This window comes from Urocitellus parryii, chromosome 7, assembly GCF_045843805.1.
Source record: "Urocitellus parryii isolate mUroPar1 chromosome 7, mUroPar1.hap1, whole genome shotgun sequence".
Taxonomy (NCBI): domain Eukaryota; kingdom Metazoa; phylum Chordata; class Mammalia; order Rodentia; family Sciuridae; genus Urocitellus; species Urocitellus parryii.
The window spans coordinates 138529491-138549595 of NC_135537.1; the positions used below are offsets into that span (position 1 = coordinate 138529491).

The following is a 20105-nucleotide window of genomic DNA, read 5'->3' on the forward strand; positions in this document are numbered from 1 at the left end:
TTGCAGAAATAAAACTAGATAGGGGCTGGGACTGTAGTTCAGTGGTAGAGCACTTGCCAAGCATGAATGAGGTACTGGGTTGTATCCTCAGCACCACCTAAAAATAAATAAAATAAAGGTATTGTATCCATCTACCACTAAAAATATTTTTTAAAAAAGTAAAATAAAGTTGATTCAAAATCGGAATGTTAAATACTGAACTGCAGAGCTAATGCAGTTTTTTAAATAAATCACTAAAATATTGATGACGTTAGTGTTGGGATAACTTCCTTTAAAAAGACATAAAACAAAACTATAGTCAAAATTAATAACTTGTGATACAGAGTACTACAAAAGACAAAAATGAAAAAGTATTTCATTAGTCTAAGATTAGATAATGAATTAGCATGTAAAAGAGGGAGTTTTCAGAAGTTAATTTTTTAAAAGTAACTGAAGAAGAATGAGCAAAGAATAAGAAGGGCATTAGGGTGTAGCTCAGTAATAGAGTATGTGCTTATCAGTAAGCATGGGACTCAGGGTTCACTCCTTAGCACTGAAAAAAAAAATAAAACGGTGGTTCAGAAAGGGACTCCAAATAAGTTTACTAGTAATTCATATTCATATGTTATAAAACACCACATTGTGGCCATCAGGTCTACTTTTTTGTTTGTTTGCTTGTTTTGGTACCGGGGATTGAACTCAGGGGCACTTAACCACTAGTCCTTTTAAATTTTGAGACAGGGTTGCTAGCTTTGAATTTGTGATCCTCCTACCTCTGCCTCTCCACATTGCTGGGATTATAGGCGTGCCTGGCAGATTGGCAAATTTGAAAAGATAACTAGTATTCTATATGAGTGATTTTATAGGAAACAGTTTCCCTAACTTTGTTGATAGCAATGTAAAATTTAAAATTCTGTCAGGCTGGGGTTGTGGTTCAGAGGTAGAGTAGTGCTCACCTACCATGTGTGAGGCACTGGGTTTGAGCCTCAGCACCACATAAAAATAAAATAAAGATATTGTGTCCACCTATAACTAAAAAATAAATATAAAATAAAATTCTGGCTAGTGCTGGTTTTCCAGATGTGGTATTCAGCTTGTGGAAATTAATTGAGCTGGCTGGATATGGGGACATATACCTATAATACCGGCTACTTGGGAGGCTGAAGCAGGAGGATTAGAAATTTGAGATCAGCCACGACAGATTTGTGACCAATCTTCGCAATTTAATTAGACCTTATCTCAAAAAAAAAATAAAAAGGGATGGAGATGTGGTTACAATAAAGTACCCCTGGATTCAATGCCCGCTACCAAAAGGTTATGTAGCTCAGTGAAGCACGCCTCAGTTCAATCCCCAGTGCCAAAGAAAGAAAGAAAAAAAATTCATTAGCTGTGTGCTTGTTTGTTTATTGATAATAAGTAACTATCAGCTGGGGAGCTTGAGAGCAGTGCAGATTCCTAGATTATATCACAGATTATGATGAAGAAGTCTAACATTTTGAACAAGAACTCCAGGTGATTCTGATGCAGGGGGTTTTGGCTCATTTTTGAGAAATTTCATTCTTGTTCTTGGAGGTAGGGAGGGAAATAAGCTGACACCCCAACTCTGAGTTGGAACTAAGATTCCTAACCCCCTCATCTCCAGATTGCAGGGTACCTGTATGGGGTGAGCCCACCGGATAACCCCCAAGTGAAGGAAATCCGCTGCATCGTGATGGTTCCACAGTGGGGTACTCACCAGACTGTGCACCTGCCTGGTCAGCTGCCCCAGCATGAGTACCTCAAAGTAAGTGGTGGTAATGAAGCTTGGAAGTGTAGGAGCTTGAAAATATGTGCCTTTTTGCCCTCAGGGAGGAGACAGGCAGGCATGTTAGTCAAATGGGTGAGAGTTCTGTTTGCACATGGGATTCTGAACAGTTCTTTACTGGTATTTGCCCATAGGAGATGGAGCCATTAGGTTGGATCCACACTCAGCCCAATGAGTCCCCCCAGCTGTCACCCCAGGATGTCACCACCCATGCCAAAATCATGGCTGACAACCCATCTTGGGATGGCGAGAAGACCATTATCATCACCTGCAGGTGGGCTTGGACCCTCTTAGGAAGAAGTATTGTGGGGCAAGTAGGCATTTCGGGTCAGGGGCTGAACTGTCACATGTCCTTGTCCTCTCTAGCTTCACACCAGGTTCCTGCACATTGACAGCCTACAAGTTGACACCCAGTGGCTATGAATGGGGCCGCCAGAATACAGACAAAGGCAACAACCCCAAGGGTTATCTACCCTCACACTATGAGAGGGTCCAGATGTTGTTGTCAGACCGATTCCTTGGCTTCTTTATGGTTCCTGCTCAGTCCTCATGGAACTACAACTTTATGGGTGAGTAGGCTGTGTGTGAGGGCAGCATGGGAAGTGGGGACAGGGTTGGGGTAAGTGACGTCATTACCCTTAGCCCAGTGGCCCAGGCTGGTTGCGGAAAGGAGACCCTTTTAACATTTAATGTTTCCCTCTCACCTAAGGTGTCCGACATGATCCCAACATGAAGTATGAGCTACAGCTGGCAAACCCTAAAGAGTTCTACCATGAGGTGCACAGACCCTCCCACTTCCTCAACTTTGCCCTCCTGCAAGAGGGAGAGGTCTACTCTGCAGATCGCGAGGACCTATATGCCTAGTTGTTTCCTCACCTCCTCCTGTTTCGGACTTTTCAAGTGCTGAAGCCTCTTATGCCCACATACAAGCTGGTGACATTCAGCAGCTTGGCCCTTTTTTCCTTCGTTTTTGTGCTTGTATCATTAATGGCTTGTATTCCTGAACAACATACAATAAATTTTGTATAAATAGAAATTTAGGGTTGGTTGCCTTTTTTTTCACCCTGCCTGACCTCAAATTCTGAATGTGGAAATGACAGGGGGCTGGGGCAGTTGTTCACAGTTTGGTGCTGGGTTCTATCTTGAGTGAGTAAAAGGCTCCCTCCTGTTCAGGGCTTTGGACCTGAATATCCCCTAGACTTAAGGAACTGATGTGGGATTGGGTTTTCACACTCTACTGACTTGACTATCTTTATGGTTTCTTTGAAAAATACTTGTAAACCATCACCATTTTTCAACATACTTGGAGAAGTTGCTCCCCTTTCTGGGTTTAGCTCTGTAGCTTGTGGTCTGTAGTTGTAGCACACAGTCTAGTCTCAACTTTTCTGACACTGTTCATAGAGAAACAGCACTCACAGGCCTTCAGTCTCACTTCTTGCCTGGAGTGTTTAGCAGCCAAGTCCACTTCTGGACTTGGGCACAGGGGTGGAGCCTGGACTGGGTGCTAGGGGGAGGGCCTGCCTACAATGACCACTAACAACACCCGGCCTCTGCTTTTGGACACCTGCCTGGGAAATGGTGATTCAGTTCCCTGTGACCTTGGGGGTTGAATGGGACAGGGACCGGGGTGCACCGCGTCCCTTTCCCAGTCCTTTACCCCTTGTTGCTCCTCCCTTGTCACTTCTACCCCGCCCTTTACATTCCTAAACTTCCTGGGACGGAACTGTTTGGCATTTTCCGGTCTTAAGTTGAGGGCTGGGGTGCCCTAGGTCTTCTGGGGGGAAAATGGAGCCCAGGAGTGCAGCGCCTGGGCCACCCAGCTGGATACCTCAAATTGCCTCGGGGTCTGCGACAGCAGCTGAGCTCGTATACCATCTAGCGGGGGCCCTGGGCACTGAGCTGCAAGAGCTGGCGCGTCGTTTTGGCCCAGAGGCAGCGGCAGGGCTGGTGCCGCTTGTGGTGCGGGCACTGGAGTTCCTGGAAAAGGCTGCTGTTGGGCCCGCCCCGGACTCGGTGAGTCACTCCTCGCTCTGCTTACCCCACCGTAGGGATGGCAGGCTCTAATCCCAGCCTGTACATCCCCAGCTGCAGGTGTCTGCCCAGCAGGCCGAACTGGAGCTACGGAGGTTGAGGCAGGAGAATGAGCACCTCCGTAGGGAACTACGCTCGGGACCGCAGGGTAAGTCCAGGCCCCACCGGGACCAGGGTGGGCTGGGGACTAGTTAGGGCCTCAGCTCCTGCAGGCCGCCACTAACACGCCTTCTTCAGAGGAGCACGCGCTACTGCAGCAGCTCAAGGAGGTGACGGACAAACAGCGGGACGAGCTCCGGGCTTATAACCGCGACCTTCTGCAACGTAGCCAGGAGATGGAAGCCGTGAGTGCGGTCGGTAGGCGTGGGGCGGGGCTCAGGCGGGCCTTGGCGCCCCGCCTGTCAGCTCTCTTCTCTCTTCTCGCTCCACCCACAGTTGCAGGAGCAGCTGCAGCGCCTCCTGCTGGTAAATGCGGAGCTGCGACACAAGCTGGCCGCCGTGCAAGCCCAGCTTCGGGCTGCACAGGACCGCGAGAGGGAGCGTGAGCTACCACTGCAAGGCCCTGGCAAGCGAGAGCAGAGACCTGAGCTTGATCCAGTGACTCCTGAGGACTCGGTGAGTGCAGGAGGAAGGTAGGGACCCGACTCAGACCCACAGAGTCTGGCACTTATTAAGCACTGGGCAAGTTGTACCAGGTACATAGCAAATCCGTTGGAAGGTGACACATAGATTTGCACCTAAGACCCACTCAGCTGCAGCAGTGCCGCCCTCTACTGTTGCACACTTGCCCCCAAAGTCTTCCAATCACTTTCCCTAGCCTTCCTGTGATAGTATTAGGGTTTAGGTAGGAAGGATAATGGAGGCTGCCCTCCTCAATCATGTCTGCCCTTTCACAGATGCATACCCCACCACAGCCAGAGCACCCTCCGGAGGCAGGGCAGTGTGGCTTCAGCAGGGAGGAGGTTGAGCAGATCCTTCAAGAGCGGAATGAGCTCAAAACCAATGTGTTTCTGCTCAAGGAGGAGTTGGCCTATTTCCAGCGGTAAGAGGCTAGGAAGAGGAGGTGCCTCCACTTACTTACCTTGGGCCTCAAGTCACCCACTAATTCTTTATTCACTGATATATCCACTGTGACATATGCCAGGCTCTGCTTGGGTACTGGGAGGACATGAATTAAATAGTTCCTGCTGTCCTGGAACTTCATCCAAACATGTGTGTGTGTGTGTGTGTGTGTGTGTGTGTGTGAAAGAGAGAGAGAGCGCGCACGAGCGCACAAAGGGTCACAACAGCAGCAGCAGCAAGTAGGGAAGTATTCCTAGGAAGCAGGCCACCTAGAGGAAGATCTGAGAAATGTTAGCAGTGCGAAGCAGTATTTCAGGAAGAAAAAGGCAAATGGGTAATTGGACTGGAACCTACAGTTGGCATCCTCACTGCTTTCTCCCTGCCACTTCCTCTCTCCTATAGGGAACTGCTCACAGACCACAGAGTCCCTGGGCTTCTGCTTGAAGCCATGAAGGTGGCTGTCAGGAAACAGCGAAAGAAGATCAAGGCCAAGATGTTAGGGACACCAGAGGAAGCAGAGAGTAGGTAGGATCCTGCCTCCATTTCCCCGATCCAGCCTTTCCTCTCTCCCTCCCAAGTTTTGCTGAGCCTGATGACCTAGATAGCCACCTCTTAGCATTTGCTGACCTAGTGGTCACCTAGTTGAGCCTGCTGACCCAGCCTGGTCACCCCTTATATCAATCTCATCTAGTCACTTCTTGGACCATCTAACCTGGCCTCCTTATCCCTGAGCCTGCTGTCTAGTCTGTCCTGCTAAACCTGCAGCTATGATTAGGTCACTCCTTGGGCCTGCTGACTTGGCCTGGTCACACCCTGAGCCCACCGTCCCACTTGCTATCGTCTTTCTGGATCACACTTCTCCCACCTGCCCTGTCTGTTGTATAATCTGCTGAAGAAACCTGCTAATGCTGCTTCTCCACACTCAGTTTTCAGTTTCCTGCCTTGACTGGGTCTATCTGTTAGAGGAATGGGTCTGGGCCTGCAGCTTTGCCAGGGGCCTGCTACCTGCCAGGTTATAAAGTAAAAGCCTCAAGATGTCCTGTGATTCCTTCACTCCAGCTGGGAACCCTGAAGTCCTTCTGTCCTTCCCTGGTGCTCCTGGAGGCCATTCAAAAAGCTCCACGTGAGCTGAACTCCTGTTGTCCCTCAGGGCCTCAATATGTGGCCCTCACATCTTCTCTTTCCTCTGTCTTAGTGATGATGAGGATGGCTCCTGGCTCCAGCTCTCTAACAATAAAGGAGATGATCCCCCACCCTCTGAGTCCAGAATACAGAGTTTGTATGTTGAGGGAAGGGAAGGGCAGGAGGGGAGGTGAAGGAGGAGTCCTGTTTTTTTTCCTTTCCTTCTCCACTGCCTCTCACCCTGCTGTCCTGAGCTCCAACAAACCCTCCCTCCTGACCTGACCCCATTCAGCTCCCCATGACCACACACTGCCCTTTTTTCCCTCTGTAGCTCCTTTCCCACCACTCCCTGCCCTCATCCCATATCTTTGACTTCTCTGGCTTTCTGGTTCAAAGTACCTCCTGGCTCTCCCTCCAGCTTTGGCTCATGGTATCACAGTGAAGCAGGGGCCTCAGAAGCTAAGACCAGCAATACCACTCCTGGTGAACTAGGGGAAGAAGAGGAGGCCCCACAGCAACCTCACTTGGAGCCTGTGGGCACCCCTCCAGCCCCCAACTCCTGACTGGCGCTGCTCTGCTTTTGATAAACATCTTGGTCTGAGGGCCTCAGCTGCCCCAGAGGCCTGACTTTGGGGTCTGGCAGTGGGTGAATGTGTGAGCTCAAATGAGGATAGGGCTCCTACCTTCACAGCCCTCTCTGGTGCTCATCTCCTATCCTGCCTGTGCTCACCATGACAGGGAGCTCAGCCTGCTTACCTTCCTGACTTTCCTACACCAAGCCTTGGGCTATCTGTGCAAAGGTGTTTCTTCTCCAAGTTCCCCATTCAGGAGACAGAGGACTGATTATCTACCTGTCTGAGGATTTGTACAGATAACTTCAGCTAATGTAATAAAGCAACTGCCCACAATACCCAAAAACTTCTCCATGTCTGTCTGTTAGTGGGCCATCCCACCTTCCAAGCCTGCCAGGAGCAGGGACAGCCAGAGGTTTCCTCATGGGGTTTCCTTCTTGGTTGGTCGCTGGATGGAAGACTTTTCTCAGCTCTGGCTTCACTTTGGGAGTACCGTCTAATGGAAAGCCATGCCCACCCCCTTGCCTGTTCTCTGTATCCAAGGACATAGGCCTTTGTTCTTCCTTCCTGCCTTCAGATTAAGACCCATAAATCCACTCAGTTCTTTCTTTCCCTTTCATTTCTGAGTGTATGGCCTTCCTAGTACCCATGGGGCCCTTTCAGGGCGGAGCATCATGTCAGTCCACCCCTCCGGCCTGGTTTCCTCAGGAAAAGCCTTGGGAGGAAGCAGGGAGGGGGTTGGGAGCTGTGGGAGCCAGATTAACTCAAGTCCTCCCACTTTATTGGCCGCCATGGGGCTGGGGCTGCTGTTCCTACTGCTGCTGCTCTGGACTGCAGGGATCCAGGGGTCTGAGCTGGATCCCAATGGGCAACACGTCTGCATGAGCAGCAGGTGGGTCTTGGGGAAGACTGATGGGGATGATGCCTGAATTATTGGGGCATTTCTGAGAATGAAAAATTGAGGCATTTCTGAGAATGAGGATGTAGAGGAAGAGGTCTTGGCACTAAAGGGAAGGGTTTTGAGGGATGATCTGGCAAATAGTGGATAGTCAGGGCAGGTGTTATTAAGGCCAAGGAAGGAGACCGGAGTGGACGGGCACAGCGGGGTAGATCTCCCTGGTGGTCTGAGGCAGATTACCACACCTCAGCTGGAGCCAGTGATTCACCCTGTGGGCTGACCCCTTTCTGCCCCACAGCCCCTCTGCTGAGCTGCAGTGCTGCCCAGGTTGGAGGCAGAAAGATCGAGAATGCACCATTCGTGAGTAGCCAGGCTGGACCCCCAGCCAAGGAGATGGGAGATATCACCCAGTGACAACCCTTTCTTCCTACTCTTTCCTCTCCAGAGCCCTAAAATCAGGGTTCATCCTGTGACACACATCCCCAGCCTTATGAGGGTGGCTTTTAAGGGAGCAAAGCCCCTGAAGTGGGTAAAAGGGAGAGGGTGTCCCCTGGTTGTGTGTGCCCCAGACTTTCAGACCTGGGTGGGGTGTTTTTCAGCTATCTGTGAGGGACTGGATGCCTGCCAGAAAGACGAGATATGTGTGAAACCAGGCCTCTGCCGATGCAAACCTGGATTCTTCGGGGCCCAGTGCAGCTCCCGTGAGTCTCAACTACAGGATGAAGTTACTGGGCAGAACTAGGTGGTGGGTGGGGGAGGGAGGGGCATGGCAGAACAGATGGAAATGTAACCTTAGAACAGCAGGGCCAGAATCCCTACAAGTCATTTATTTGTTTGTTTGTTTGTTTGGTACCAAGGATTAAACCCAGGGGAGCTTAACCACCTAGCCACATCCCCAGCCCTTTTTTATATTATATTTAGAGACAGGGTCATGCTGAGTTGCTTAGGGCCTCACTAAGTTGCTAAGGCTGGCTTTGAATTCATCATCCTCCTGCCTCGGCCTCCCCATTCCCCCAAGTTTCAAGTTTGAGGAAATTAAGGCCCAGTTACAGAAGTGATGTACCCCTGGTAGATGTCCTGAGTCATCTGTTTTTTCTCTATATCCACAAAGCCCTGCCCACTTGGGACCTTTGCCTCGTTTTTTAACTTCTTAGAGAAAATGCCTGTGATCCCTGTTAACTGTGTAATTTAGTCTCCCCCACAGATACCTTATATATGGGTGGAGGGCAGGAGACTCCAAACCGGACTCTCTGCCCTCTCTGGCAGAAGAGGGGGATAGAAAGGGGGTTGGTGGACCCATAGCCTGAAGGTAGGCCCCAGGAATCCCTGGGTGGGAAGCTCAACAGGGGTTTGTGAATAAAGCCCCCACCCACTATGTGTGACTCTGGGAACACCCCCTTTTCACTCAAGACCTCTGAGTGTGCTCTAGACCATCAAGTGGGAGGCTGGGCCCAGGCTAAGGGTTTTTTTTGTTTGTTTGTTTTAATTTTTTTCATTTAGTTATAGATGGACATAATACCTTTATTTTATTTATTTATTTTTATGTGGTGCTGAGGATGAACCCAGTGCCTCACACATGCTAGGCAAACACTCTACCTCTGAGCCACAACCCCAGCCCCAGGCTAAGGGTTTTTGTAGTTCAGAGTCTGGAGCAGGAAGTGAGCTATGCTCCAGGAGGACAGGTTGCCAGATGTTCCAGGGTCCATCCTTGTCTCTTGGAGGGTTGGCTGGACCCCTCTGCTTTGAGGAAAGGACAGGACAAGGATCTGTGCCTGGCCCTGAGCCGATTTCTGTTCCCTGCAACCCTGCAGGCTGCCCAAGCCAGTACTGGGGCCCCGACTGCCGTGAGACTTGCCCCTGCCACCCACACGGCCAGTGCGACCCAGCCACCGGCAAGTGCCAGTGCCAAGCGGACCGCTGGGGCAGCCGCTGTGAGTTCACGTGTGCCTGCAGCTCCCACGGCCGTTGCGACCCTGAGACGGGTGTGTGCCACTGCAATAGGGGCTGGTGGTCATCCACGTGCCGCCGCCAATGCCAGTGCAGTTCTACATCACAGTGTGACCAGACCACAGGAGCCTGTCTCTGCCACTCTGGCTGGTGGGGCCGCCGCTGCAGCTTCCGCTGCTCCTGCAATGGCTCCCCTTGCGAGCAGCTTTCGGGCCGCTGCATCTGCCAGCCTGGCTGGTGGGATTCCGAGTGCCGTCAGAAGTGTCAGTGCGTGCGTGGCCTCTGCAGTGCCACCTCCGGTCAGTGCTCTTGCCCTCCTGGCTTCCATGGCGCGCGCTGCGAGCTGCCCTGTGCTCCCGGTAGCTACGGGGTGCAGTGCAGCAAAAGGTGAGCCCCCCTCCAAGGAGCACCAGGGAGGACCCAGGTCAGGGGGAGTGAGCAGGAAGAGCAGGAAGAGGCAGGTACCCAGTGAGAAGTGCTAGACAGGAGTGCAGGATCCTAGTGCTATCCCCCCAAAATATACAAGACAGGGAAGAAAGAAGAAGAAACCCCTTGATACCCCTGGGTTGAGCCCTCCCACTCCTTTCATCCATTTAGTTAAAGATATAATACTAGCAAGCCATACTTAGGAAAAGAATCACGATTCAAAAGAATGGCCCTTTAAGACTCAGTGGCTTTCAATTATTGATCAGCTCAAGAACAAGAAACTACATCCCACATGACACATGTAGCACATTTTATAACAGAAATAAAAGTAACTAGACAATACATCCTTATATTTATACATACACATACACTGTAGTGTTTTCCTTTTTTCTTTTTCTAAATGCTAGTCAAGATTGGTTAGACTGGTTTTATAAACTCCTTTCTTCCCTTTTGATAATGGATCTGACCCAAGTCTATCATCCCAGATAATTAAGAATCTGGAGGGAGAAACTTCAAGTTACTGATAAGCATCAATGAAAAATTTAGATAAGGTAAACTTGAAAGTATAGTAGTTAAAACAGTCATAGTCATTCATTAGTCATATATATATTTCTTTAGTTGTAGATGGATACAATATCTTTATCTTATTTATTTTTTGTGGTGCTGAAGATCAATCCCAGTGCCTCACGCATGTGAGCAAGTGCTCTACAACTGAGCCACAACCCCAGTCCCTGATTTTTTTTTTTTTTTAAGGTTGGTCTTGCTTGCAGTCTTATAATTGACTTTTTTACATTTTCATGTTGTGGGATAGAGGATAAACCACTGAGCCCTGATCTCAGGGATGGCATAGTGTGGGAGAGAGAAAGGGGAAAGGAAGAGAAAAGGAAAGCTGGGCAGAAACAGGTGGAAGGTAGAGTGGTAACTTGGTGTCCTGGCTTTACTATAGCTTCAGGTGACCCTGGGACCCAGGGAAGGATGTATCATAGAGCAAGGAGAGAAATGGAACTCTGTGAGAGCCCTCAGATATCATCTATCTGATCTTTTTATTGCACAGAACAGAGAAACTGAGGCTTGAACCTGCCTGAGTCACCTAACTGGGACCTGGATGCTCTCTAGTGCCCCTGAAGATCTGAGTGGGCTATAGGTGGGTTGGAGGAGTTGAGCTCTCCATCTGTCCCTGGTGCTCCCATGAACCCTTTCTCTTACCAGCTGTGGCCAATGTGAGCAGAATGCATCGTGCTCCCCAGACACAGGCCACTGTGAGTCCTGCAAGCCAGGCTGGGATGGGACCCAGTGCCAGCAGCCCTGCTCACCAGGCACCTTTGGCAAGAACTGCAGCCAGCAGTGCCCTCGCTGCCGGCTTGGGGAGGCCTGTCAGCCAGAGACAGGCCACTGTCAGCACTGTGACCCTGGCTGGCTAGGGCCCAGGTGAGGACGCCACCCTACTGAGGGTGGACTAGACTTTTCTGTAGGATCCTTACCTTCCCCAACACACATTCAGCCCTTGGGGCTACCTCCTGGTAAAACTGAGGGTCAAAGAAGAGTTTTGAGGGAGTCCTGGGATGCACGCTCTTCTAACTTCCTTACCCCTTGGGGTTTCCTTCCCCTTTTCCCTCTAGGAATTTGTAGTCTGTCACCTACTGGTTTGGTTCTAGGTTCAAGGCCCTGTTTACACCTGAGCTTCACTGCTGAGGAGTGGCCAGTTGGGTTTCTGAGTCCTGGAGCATGGGGAAGGTGGGTAGGGTCCCCACTATGGGGGCAGACCTGCTCTACCCTCCCCATCCCTGAGTCTTGTCTCCCCTCAGGTGTGAAGACTCCTGCCCAATGGGCACCTTTGGGGAGGGCTGTGGCTCTACGTGCCCCACCTGTATTCAGGGCTCCTGTGATGCTGTAACAGGAGAATGTGTCTGCAGTGCTGGCTACTGGGGGACCAGGTAAGGACTGAGCCCTGTGGGCAGGAGGGTACTGGGACTGAGTAATGGTTCCTAAACTTTCTTTCCTGGGGCTTTCCACCTCTCAGATACCTGTCTACCATTTTCATAACTCAGAAGTTAGTACTCCTGTTATGAGGTCATATCATCTGAGGAAAGTCATAATAACAAATCTAAAAGGACTAAAAAAAGAAATAAGTAAGATTAAAAAAAAAGGAAAGAAAAACAACCAGCAGCCCACTAACTCATGTGTATAGGATAGTGAAGCAGCTAATAATTAGGGGTTTTAATAGTGTATGCTTTAGAGAGTGAATACTAGTCATGGCTGACTAATATCTAACAAGGAGCTTGACCAGTGTCAGGCAGGGTGTAACAGTGCATGATCTCAAGTTTTCTTTTTGTTGTTGTTTTTTTGTTATTAAGGATTGAACCAAGAGGTGCTTAACCACTGAGCAACATCCCCAGCTCTTCTGTTTATTTTTATTTATAGACAGCATCTTGCTGACTTGCTTAGGGCCTTGCTAAATTGTTGAGGCTAGCTTTAGACAATTCTTCTGGCTCACCCTCCAGAGCTGCTGGGATTACAGACATGTGCTACCACATCTGGAGGATCTCAAGGGTTTTTTTTCTTTTTTTTTAATATGTATTTTTTAGTTTTAGGTGGACACCATATCTTTATTTTATTTTTTACATGGTGCTGAGAATCTAACCCAGTGCCTCACGCATGCTAGGCAAGCGCACAACCACTTAAGCCACATCCTTAGCCCTCAGATTTTCAATCTGAAATCTTAGGGGGGAAAAATGACAGAAAAATAATTTAAAAGAAAGAATAAAAAAAGGACTTACTCCCTAATTGGATGGGACCTTACTTAGGGATAGGCTCTAGACCCACTGTCATTTCCCTAAGGTCTTCAGATGGAAAACAGTGTCTCCAATCAAGTTTTCACTTATGAGACAGCTTGTAATGTCAAATAGAAGAGACCTCATTTTATAATGGAAAGGTCCGAGGCTTGGAAAGTTAGGGTCAAGGCCAGGCTTGACTCATACCTTCATATCCTGATAGCACCTCCCTGAATGCCACTGGCATCTTGCTTATTTCACATTAGTTCTGGGTGGCTAAGGGGCTGAGGATAGTCAGAGGTAGACCCTGTCCAGAGTGCTGTACATTGGCCTGCCAATAGCTGGGCAGCTTCAAGCCTGAGGGTTTCTTCCACTGCCAGAGGCAATTAGAATGTGACTCAGAAGTGAGATTCTTGGGTATCATCCAGGGAAATGGCAGGGGGTGGGTATAGTACTCAGAAATCTGCCTTCCCTCTCCCCTGCCCACCTCCATCCCTTTTCTCCCAGCCTTCAGTCTGCCCCTCCTTGTTACCCCACAGCTGCAACAGTTCCTGCCCATCTGGCTTCCATGGAAACAACTGCTCTATTCCCTGCCAATGTACAGAGGGACTCTGCCACCCTGTCTCAGGGGCCTGTGAGTTGGGGAGAGTGCAGGGAGGATGCAAGGTGCTGCAGTAAACAGGGAATATCTCAGCCTTTCCATAAACTCCAGGAGCCCCACTTGCTAGCAAACCTGAGCCTGCTTCAGAGACATTCCTGTTCTTGGAATCTGTATGGATGCTCTGGGACCCCGGGAGAAACCAGGGTAGATCCAGGAAATGAGTAGGCTGGCTTGGACTCTGGAATGGCAGAGTACAAGAAAATCAGGATAAGAATTTTTAGAATGGGGCCTGGACCGTCAGGAGGGGACAGACCAGCAGAGGCTGGCTGGAAGAGAGAGAGGTACCCATAAATAGAAGACTCTGGGGAAGTGGCAACTCAGAGCTAAACATGAGGCATCATGCATGGGAGAGCAGAAATTCCTGAGTGTTTGACCATCTCTTGTTTCCCCAGGCCCTTACAGTAAGGATGCCATCCTCACTGCTGGCATCCTGGTCCCTCTGCTGCTGCTCCTCCTGGGCATTGCCTGCTGGGCCTACTACCGATGGACCACTCGGTTGGACCCCAAGGACAGGTGAACACTGGCCGGTCCCATCTGGTTTCCTTTCCAGGGTGTGGAAGGGCTGGCCTTGTCAGTGCTTAGATCAGAGGTAGTGGAGACAGTTGGTGGTTCAACGGAGAATATGGCTTTCTAAGAGACAGAAGGGAGGAAGGAATGGGCCAGTGGGGTTGCCATAGGGGAGTGTTGCTCAAAGGTAGCTCTGTTCTTCACAGAACGTCCTCATGCCTCTTAACCTCTTGGAGACTCAAAAGTATGGAGGTTTGGAACAGGAAATGTGGGGGCAGGAGGATTATCATCCTCAATTCATAGAGGTCACTGAGGCCATAGGTGACCCAGCTAGTCACGGCACACACACAGCCCCCAACAGGCTCTCTGGATTCTGTCCAGTTCTCTCATGGCCTGATCCTTGAGTGTGTCCTGTGTGCTATTGGGCATCCACAGATAAGCAGATCCTGTTGTCCTTGCCCCATGGCAGAGAGCCCTGGGGTGGGGAAGAAGCCCCTCCCAAGAAAATGAGGACATATACAAAGGCCATCAGACCAATGTTGACAGGTGGAGTAGTAATGACTGCTTGGGAGCAGAGAAGCATAGGGACAAGGACAGGCTTACTGGGGTTCAACTAGGATGACAATAACAAAGAGCTACATTTTGGAAAACCACTGCCAAATACTATGCATCCTGAGAAAAACTCTGATATAAGATTGTTGTCCCCATTTTACAGGGAGTGAAGTATGAGCCAGAGTTGTTACCCAGGTCTCTGTGACTCAAGAGCCATGCTATTTTCTGTGATTCAGATCTTGGGCTCGGTAGTTAAGATTTTATTCTATAATTGATACAGAGCCATTGAAGTAGATGTAGCCGCCGTCACTACCCTGCCAAGGTAACACAGGTCACTTTGTGTTTTGTGCACTGACCACCCTTCCTACTCCACTGCTTAGGCCTGTGAGAGATGGTGCTGCCTTGTCCAGGATGAAGCAGCAGGTCTGGGGGGCGCTGACCAGTCTAGGCTCTGCCCTGTCCTGTGGTTCCCTCAGCAGACACAAACTTCCCTGGGTGACAGGTAAGGACTGAGGATGGGGTACTGGGATGGAACAAAGATTCCCATCAGGCTCTGTGCTGATCTGTATCCCCTACAGTCTCTCACCATGACCCAGAGGTCCCCTTCAACCACAGCTTCATCGAGCCACCCTCTGCTGGCTGGGCCTCAGATGACTCCTTCTCTTCTGATCCTGAGTCTGGAGTAGAGGACGAAGTTCCTGCCTACTGTGTGCCACCCCAACAAGGTAGCCCCCAACAGCCCAATGAACCCCTGAGCAGCTCTTCCCTCCAGCAAACATATAAACTTGTATCTACTTCCCATTCTATGATAGTTATTGATCCTGGCTCTGGGGACACAGTAGAGAACAAAATAGATTATTTTCAGCAAGCCTGTGGTCTGGTAGGCAGTAATCAGACACAGGACAGAGTGATAGATGCTTCGATGGGGGATACACTAGGGTGGGCTCATAATCTAGCCACGTCTGGGCCGACTGGCATCAGGGAACACATCTATGTTGGTGACAGCTGTGTTGTCTGGCAGGGTTAGCTGGAGTTAATAAAGTGAAAGTTACAATTGGGATGGTGTTTCAAGTAAAGGGAACAACGTTTATGATGGCCCTGAGAGAGAGGGATGTGGCTCTGTGGCATTGCAAGTTTCAGCTTGACTGGAGTGTACTAGTGATTCAGAGTGGGAAGGGGTGGTAGAAGAGTGAAGTAGCAGTGTCTGCTGAATTGGCCCCTTCCTGCCTCTCTGCATCTTCCCTCCTTTCCTTGCGCCATTTTTGAGGCTTCCCAGAAGATGCTGAGCTGTAGGTGGGATGAACTAGGGTGGCCAGCCTAACTGCAACAAGCTCTTCTGTCTCCTTTGCCAGGGATGGTCCCGGTAACCCATGCAGAGTCAGCAGAGGCCAGCCTGGCTGGTGGCCCCTTCCCTCCCCCAGAGGATACCTCCACACCATTTGCTATTCCACGCACCTCCAGCCTAGCGCGGGCCAAGCGGCCATCAGTTTCCTTTGCTGAAGGCACCAAGTTTGCGTCACAGAGTTGCCGAAGCTCAGGAGAACTCTCCAGCCCATTTCGAAAACCCAAAAGGCTCTCCAGGGGGGCCCAACCAGGTACTGAAGGTCAGGAAGCCAAGGAGTCCGCAACTCTGGAGCAAGGAAACACAGATGAGGCTGCTCTTGCTACTGTTAGCCCTGGAGATTCTGCTATTGACCACCAGTACTACCTTGAAGACCAGACAGCAGCTGAGTGTGTGGAAGCCATTGACAGTGGTGTCAAGGAGACCTCAGATCCTGTGGCCACAATCTACATGCTGGCAGGGACGCCCCAGAGATCTGAGGGTCCTGTCTTGTCTATCTTTCGGCATTTTGGTAATTTCTGGAAAGGTCAGGCAGAAGCTAAGGTCAAGACTGCCATCCCTAAGCCTCCACGCCGAGCCCTGGGTCAGAACAAGAATAGCCCTGGGCTGGCCTCTAGTTCAGCCAGTCAGAGGCCTGGTGCTATTGCTAAGCCACCACGCCGGGCCCGGGGTCAGAACAAGGGCAACCCTGGGCTGTCCTCTGGCTCTGCCAGTCAGAGCCTTGGCTTAGCTCCCAATGCCAAACTCATTTGTACCATGGAGTCTATAGGAGTTAGATCAGAGGAAGTGTCGAGAGGGGTAGGGGATGGCATTGAGAGCTCAGGGAGGGCCCAGGAGCCAGTCATTGGGAACAGTCCCCCAGAACAAGATCTCCAAAAGCAGGCAGAAGAGGAAGGGCAGGAGGAGCCCTTGTATGAGAATGTTGTACTCGTGTCTGGGCCACCAGAGTCCTAAGGACCCTGAATTTGGGGAACTAAAAGATTGTGGATGGGTGGAAGGGCAGGGAGGGGGCACCAGAACTACTCATGGATCAGATTATACTTTGTGATGGAAAATGATCCCAGAGCCAGAGCAGTAGAGCCTCTGCCTTGGAGAAGGCCAGAGTTAGAGGCCAGTTGGCTCTGCGCCCTGGCAATGCTGGAAGCCTGGGCAGAGACCCTGCCAGATGGGGTCAGGAAGGGGGAAGAGATGGCTACAGGGACTTTTTCTCTGTTATTCTAAATTCTGCCCCAAAGGACTATTATTTCCTTCATTTGCAAAACATTGTTCTGGAATCAGAAACAAACTAAATGTTTGATGATGAAGATAGACTAAACAAATATTTCTTAGAAAAATCGTGTACAAGGATAAAATATTTGTACTATACTAAGTATGTAAAAAGCAATTTAGAAATAAGGGTATACAGCGTAGCTTTTTTTTTTTTTTCTTTTTGTGTGTGGTGTTTGGGTTAGAACACAGGGCCTCAGTCATGCTAAGCATGAGTATCACTGAGTACTACTGAGTTACATTCTCGATTCCCTGTGTTTCTTTATTTTTTGAGGAACCAGGGATTGAACCCAGGATCTCAAGCATGCCAGGCATGAGACTTTGCCACTGAGCTACAGCCCCAGCATTTTTAATTTTTTATTTTGAGACAGGGTCTTGCTAAGTTGCTGAGTTGACCTTGAACTTACAATTCTCCTGCCTCAGCCTCCTGAGAAGCTAGGATTACAGAAGTGTGCCAACAAGCATCCAGACCCATTGTTTTCCTTTTATAAATTTTATTTCATGTTGCCTCCAAATGAATTTTTAGAATTCTCCCTTTTTGTGTACTTAGTGACTACTTTATGAACTTTTGTGTGTGTGTGGTAGGGGGGTACTAGGGATTGAGCCCAGGGGTGCTTTTCTACTGAACTACATTCCCAGCCCTTTTTATTTTTTGAGACAGGTCTAAGTTTCTGAGGCCAGCCTTGAATTTGTGATCCTCTTGCCTCAGCTTCCTGAGTTGGTGGGATTGCAAGCATGTGCCACCACACATGGCTATGTACTATTTTTAAAAAACAAATGTGCATAAGAGTAAAAGACTTGAACTTGGCATGGTGGCACACAACTGTAATCCCAGTGACTCGGGAGGCTGAGGCAAGAGGATCCCAAGTTCAAGTCTGGCCTCGGCAACTTAGTGAAACCCTAAGCAATTTAGCAAGGCCCTATTTCAAAATAAAAAATAAAAAGGGCTGGGAATATAGTTTAGTGGTAGAGCCCCAGTGGGTTCAATTTCTAGTGCAAAAATAAAAAATAAAATAAAAAAAAATTTTAGGGAAAAGCATCAGCTTAAATTATATTTTTCCTGGGAGATGACATTGCAGTTGAATATTTATTTTCTTCTTAAACTTTTGAGTAATTTGCAAATTTTCTACAGTAAACATTTTTTTCTCACTAGATTGAATTTTTTAAAATAATTTTTTGAATATTTGTTTTAGTTGTTGCACCTGTATTTTATTCATTTTTTTATATGTGTTGTTTAGAATTGAACCCAGTGCCTCATAATACTAGGCAAGTGCTCTACCACTGAGCCACAACCCCAACCCTAGACTGAATTTTTTTAAAAAAATTATGAAAGGTGGGGCTGGGATTATAGAATGCTTACTTAGCATGTGTAAGGCACTGGGTTCGATTCATAGCACGGCACAAAAATAAGTAAATAAATAAAATAAAGTTATTAAAAAAATTATGAGGGGCTGGGGTTGTGGCTCAGTGGTAGAGTGCTTATCTGGCATATGTTTGGCACTGGGTTCGATTCTCAGTACCACATATAAATAAGTAAATAAAATAAAGGTTCATTGACAACCAAATATGTATATATATTTTAAAAATTATTGGGCTGGGGATGTGGCTCAAGCGGTAGCACACTCGCCTGGCATGCGTGCGGCCCGGGTTCCATCCTCAGCACCACATACAAAGATGTTGTATCTGCCAAGAACTGAAAAATAAATATTAAAAAAAAATTCTCTCTCTCTCTCTCTCTCTCTCTCTCTCTCTCTCTCTCTCTCTCTCCACTCTCTTTAAAAAAAATAAAAAATAAAAATTATGAAAGGTAATTTGGTTCTTTGTTAAAAAATAAAAAGTGCTAGCTGGGGCAGTGACAAGTGCCTGTAGTCCATTACTCAGAAGGTCGAGGGGGAAGGATCACTTGAGCCCACAAGTTTGAGACCATCCTAGGCAATAAAAAGAGAGCTCATATGAAAAATAAAAATAAATGAAATAAAAAGCTATAACATTACAAACATGTATAAAGTAAAACGAAGATTTCCCTTTTTCCCTAGAGGCAGTCTGGGGATAAGACAGAGGTCAGACTTATTTTTCACTGAGTGCTTGTTGGTCTTATTTGAATTTGGCTGTTATATTACCTAGTCAGAAAAGAAGGGGGAGGGCTGAGTCTGTAGCTCAGTGGCAGAGTACTTGCCTAGCATGTGTGAGGCACTGGGTTTGATCTTTAGTCTGCATAAATAAAGAAATAAAAAGAAAAGAAGTTAGGGGAGGGGTGTCCCTTTCTATCCCAGTGTGCAGAGAATCTTACAGTTGAGATACTCTGATTTCTTTTTTCTTTTTCTTTTTTTTTTTTTTTTTTTGGTACCCAGGATTGAACTCAGGGAGCACTCAACCACTGAGCCACATCCCCAGCCCTAAATAGGATGTGAGGATGTATTTTAGTTAGAGACAGGGTCTCACTGAGTTGCTTAGTGCCATGCTTTTCACTGAGGCTGGATTTGAACTCTCGATCCTCCTGCCTCAGCCTCCCAAGCCACTGGGATTACAAGCATGTACCACTGCCCGGGCTTCAGATTTCTTTTTTTTGTACACATGTAAATATATGTTTTAAAACATGCTAAGCATACTATTTTGCAACTTGCTTTTTTTTTTTTTTTTTTTTTTTGCAGAGCCATTGAACTCAGGCCCTTGTAAGTAGTAAGCATGGGCTCTATCACTGAGCTACACTCCCAGCCCTGCAACTTGCTTTCACACTTATCAAGATATTCTCTATAACTTCCGAAGTCAGTAAATGTAAAGCTACCTCCTTTCATAAAATATGACCAGGTGGAATTCCATCATGTGGAAATACGACAGGTTATTTTATACCATGCCCATTGCCAATGGACAGCTGAGTTGCTTCTGATAAAATAAAATGTATCCACATTTCTTATTGCATGAGTATACATTTTTTTGTAGAAAATATTCCTAGGAGGGAGCTGTTGAGTTATAGTGTAAGAAAATTAGAAGTTTCTATACTTCTTCCAAATTGCCCTCCAAAATAGCTGTATGGGTTTGTAGTCACAAATTAAAGGAATAAGCATGGTCAGGTTTCATGGCACAAACCTATAATCCCAGCTCCTTGGGAGGCTCAGGCAGGAGGATCATAAGTTGGAAGCCATATTTAGCAATTCAGCAAGACCC

General features: G+C 48.3%; 3 protein-coding genes across 7 annotated transcripts in view; all 3 read left to right on the plus strand.

The window, feature by feature from the left end:
* The window catches only part of Prpf8 (pre-mRNA processing factor 8), a 34640-nt gene extending 31828 nt beyond the window's left edge, over positions 1 to 2812 (plus strand). Inside the window, exons 40-43 of the mRNA XM_026389017.2 lie at positions 1622 to 1762; positions 1918 to 2057; positions 2150 to 2352; positions 2493 to 2812. Coding sequence (XP_026244802.1) covers positions 1622 to 1762; positions 1918 to 2057; positions 2150 to 2352; positions 2493 to 2647 — 639 coding nt within the window. The 3' untranslated portion in view covers positions 2648 to 2812. The remainder of the gene's footprint in view (positions 1 to 1621; positions 1763 to 1917; positions 2058 to 2149; positions 2353 to 2492) is intronic.
* Positions 2813 to 3364: 552 nt separating this feature from the next.
* Positions 3365 to 6890, plus strand: Rilp (Rab interacting lysosomal protein). 5 transcript variants are annotated; one of them, XM_026388831.2, is made up of 8 exons: positions 3367 to 3796; positions 3875 to 3962; positions 4052 to 4158; positions 4250 to 4429; positions 4711 to 4856; positions 5279 to 5401; positions 6072 to 6155; positions 6417 to 6890. In XM_026388831.2, the coding sequence occupies exons 1-8, from the start codon at positions 3569 to 3571 to the stop codon at positions 6559 to 6561; spliced, it is 1101 nt and encodes a 366-aa protein (XP_026244616.1). In that variant the 5' UTR covers positions 3367 to 3568; the 3' UTR covers positions 6562 to 6890. The 5 variants fall into 5 exon arrangements, with proteins under 5 accessions (XP_026244618.1, XP_026244619.1, XP_026244616.1 ...); XM_026388832.2 differs by having other exon boundaries at positions 3869 to 3962; positions 5279 to 5397; positions 6417 to 6585; XM_026388830.2 differs by having other exon boundaries at positions 3368 to 3796; positions 3869 to 3962; positions 6417 to 6889.
* Positions 6891 to 7016: 126 nt separating this feature from the next.
* On the plus strand, positions 7017 to 18679 carry Scarf1 (scavenger receptor class F member 1). The gene is made up of 11 exons (XM_026388829.2): positions 7017 to 7462; positions 7767 to 7828; positions 8068 to 8169; positions 9280 to 9802; positions 11051 to 11269; positions 11647 to 11775; positions 13152 to 13246; positions 13666 to 13786; positions 14713 to 14834; positions 14911 to 15057; positions 15685 to 18679. The coding sequence occupies exons 1-11, from the start codon at positions 7245 to 7247 to the stop codon at positions 16626 to 16628; spliced, it is 2682 nt and encodes an 893-aa protein (XP_026244614.2). The 5' UTR covers positions 7017 to 7244; the 3' UTR covers positions 16629 to 18679.
* Positions 18680 to 20105: the final 1426 nt, after the last annotated feature.